This window comes from Petaurus breviceps, unplaced genomic scaffold (genome assembly GCF_028583685.1).
Source record: "Petaurus breviceps papuanus isolate PSGF00001 unplaced genomic scaffold, PetGlider_PUasm1.0 523, whole genome shotgun sequence".
In the NCBI taxonomy this organism is placed as follows: Eukaryota; Metazoa; Chordata; class Mammalia; order Diprotodontia; family Petauridae; genus Petaurus; species Petaurus breviceps.
Window position 1 is genome coordinate 1054238 of NW_027186356.1, and position 2970 is coordinate 1057207.

Below are 2970 nucleotides of genomic sequence, written 5' to 3' on the forward strand. Positions count from 1 at the left end.
AGTTCTTTGAATTATCCTAGTTCCAATTCTGTCATTCTACAAAGGGGGAAACTGAGGTCTTAATTATTTGTTGTTCAGTCATGTTTCTTTGTGACCTCATTTGGGGTTTTCTGGGCAGAGATACTGGAGTGGTTTGCCATTTCCTTCTCCAGATCATTTAAAGATGACAGACTGAAGAAAACAGGGTCAAGTGACTTGTCTAAGGGCACCCAGCTAGTGTCTGAGGCCCCACACTCTATCCATTGTGTCACCTCACTGCCCACTGAGGACCAAAGGGAAATGTCAAGCAGTGGAGGATCCCAGCATTGGAAGGGACCCCAGAAGCTCTCTAGCCCAACCCATTCCTGAACCAAACAACTTCACCCCTGTCCCCATACCACTCTCAGAAGGGCTTGGCCAGCCCCTCCCAGAAGCAGGATACCCCGGCCTCTGGTAGAAAGTGTACCAAGTGGGCTGGGGGGTTCTTCCTGACATCAAGCATAAATCTGCCTCTCTGCTGCTCCTGGTCCTGCCCTTTGGGGCAAGGCAGAACAAGTCTAAGTGTTAGACACAAGGCCCTTGGGCCCTAAGTGGTCCCAACCAGATTAAAACATAATTGGGAAATATTTAATGAGATAAAAATATAATAAAACAAAGTGAATGTTACATTGTAAGACTAAGTCATGGCTTAGAGGCCCTGGTTCATTCTGAGTTTGACATCACTTTCCTAGGTCAAAAAGAGCTGGTGGCAGAGCCAGACAGGACTAAAACTTAGTTTTCCTGACTCCAGACCCAGTGTTCTTTCCCACATTAATACTGCCTGATTAAAAAAAAAGTCTTATTTTTCAAAGCCGATAAAGGCCTGAAAGTGCCCTCATTCACTTACCAAAATACTTGGTGGTGGTGCCATCCTCGGCGTGCACGGTCACCACGCCGGGCTTCAGCACCTGCAGGGTGGGCACGTGGGCAGCAAGGATCCCAAAGGCCCCACTCTGGGTTGGGACATCCACCTGCTTCACATTGGCCTCGTTGAAATACACCTGGAGAGCCAAGGGGAGGGAAGGGCAAAGGATCAGTGGCTGGCCTTGACCACATGAGGGAAGGGAAGGAATGGAATGCTCCTGGCTTTTTGTCCTCTTGTTCAAATCCTATGGGGAGCATCTCTCCTAAAAGGGACAGGCACCCAGGACAGGGAGAAGAGAGGACAATGCAGACAGTAACTGGCCTTCCTCACGACCAGGGGAGGAGAGGAACCATTAGACCCACTACACGGAGGAGAAAACCCAAGGTCAGAAGAGCTGAGTGACTGGCTCCTGGTCACCCAGTTGAAAGACTGGGGCATGAATGGAATGATCTCTGGTCCAAGTAATTGCTATTTCTGCTTTGTTATAAGAAGGGGGAAGGTGTAGATCTTATCCTCTGGAAGCCCAAGGAAGGCAGCACAGAGGCAGCTAGGGGTAGTGGCCAGAGAGCTGGCCCTGAAGGTGGAAGGCCCGGGTTCAAGTCCTGCCTCTGACTCACAATGGCTATATGACCCTCTCAGTGCGGCATGAAGCTCTTTCAACCCCTACCTGAAATGCAGAGGGAGTTTCCTCAACCTAGACCAATAAAATCACAGGATCTGTCTCAATCCCTATCAACAAACTGTAGAGAGGCATCCATAGAATGTGGAATGTCAGGGCTGGGAGGGCCCTTGGAACACAGGATGTCAGAGCTGGGAAGGACCTTAGAACACAGAATGGCAGAACCTAGATGACCCTTACAACATGAGATGTCAGAGTTGGGAAAGTCTTTAGGACAGGGAATGTCATAACTTGGAGGATTCTTAGAACATAAAATGTCAGAGCTGGGGGAGGGGCCTAAAACCCAGGATATCAGAGCTAGGGAGGGCCTAGAACCCAGGATACCAAAGCTGGGGGCGCCTAGAACCCAGCTTGTTACAAGTGACATCCTTGTACCCCACCACGCCCTGGCTGGGGCCCGGAGACGGAGCCCGAGGGGCTCATTTTACAGAAGGGTCGTGTCCGGGGGCGCCCCCCGCCCACGCGGAGGTCCTTCGAAGGTCAAGGGTGGGCAGCCCCTCGCGCCTTGAACCGCCCCCTTCCGCCCGCGTCCCACCAGAGTGAGTCCCCCAGATCAGTCCCGGGATCCCCCCGCCCCGGCTGTCCCGGAGGCCGCACCTGCGTCGGGGAGGCGAAGGTGAAGGACATCTGGCCGGGGACGGCAGCGGCGGCGGCCGGGGCGGCCTCGGCGTAGGCGCGGGCCGGAGGACTCGCAGGGGCCGGGACCCGGGCTTGGCGCAACAGGCGGAGGCCGCAGCGGCGGAGCAGAGTAGTGGGAAGCATGGCGGCGGCGGACAGGCCGGGTACCAAGAGCAGAAGGAACGGGTTGCCGGGCCAAGGACGGAGAGGGGGGCCGCGCAAGGGAACCTGGGAAAGGCGACGCGGACTACGGCTCCCAGCAGGCGGCGGGGCGACCTCGGCGGCGCAGAGATCACAACGCCTGCCGCACGGGCTGTCGGGAGTTGTAGTTCTCTCTCCGGCCACTCCTGCGGACCTCTATCTTCAAAGTGGGGAAATGACTCAGATGAAGGTCTGAGGATAAACATGCCAAATGTTTTATTAGTCTTCGTTCCCTTTTATATCACTGTCACTCCCAAGCTAACCTCCACCCCCACCTCTGCATTAGAACCCCGCTTTTTCACAAATCAGTCCAGCTCAGCAGAATAAAATGGACCCGTTGGTCCTGCCTGAAAATGTCTGCCTCGTTTTGGGCCGCCCGGAGGGGTACTTTGCCCACGAGGCTTCCCATTGAGCAGAGCGCTGACGTCTTCAACGTTCTTTCGCTTTCCACTAACAGGGTTATCCTGTAAGTGGTTCCCCTGGCTTGGCCAGTTCATTCTGCATCAGTTCAGACAGCTCTTCCCATGTTTCTTGGAATTTCTTCTTCATATTCAGAACCTCAGATCTCAGGATCATGGAAAGAACAGAG

The 2970-nt window shown here is 54.1% G+C and overlaps 1 protein-coding gene across 1 annotated transcript in view; it reads right to left on the reverse strand.

Annotated features, from left to right (window-relative positions):
* The window catches only part of ATP5F1D (ATP synthase F1 subunit delta), a 6991-nt gene extending 4596 nt beyond the window's left edge, over positions 1-2395 (reverse strand). The window contains exons 1-2 of the mRNA XM_069102022.1: positions 2160-2395; positions 866-1019 (exon numbers count right to left, since the gene is read on the reverse strand). Coding sequence (XP_068958123.1) covers positions 866-1019; positions 2160-2324 — 319 coding nt within the window. The 5' untranslated portion in view covers positions 2325-2395. The remainder of the gene's footprint in view (positions 1-865; positions 1020-2159) is intronic.
* Between the last annotated feature and the right edge of the window lie 575 nt (positions 2396-2970).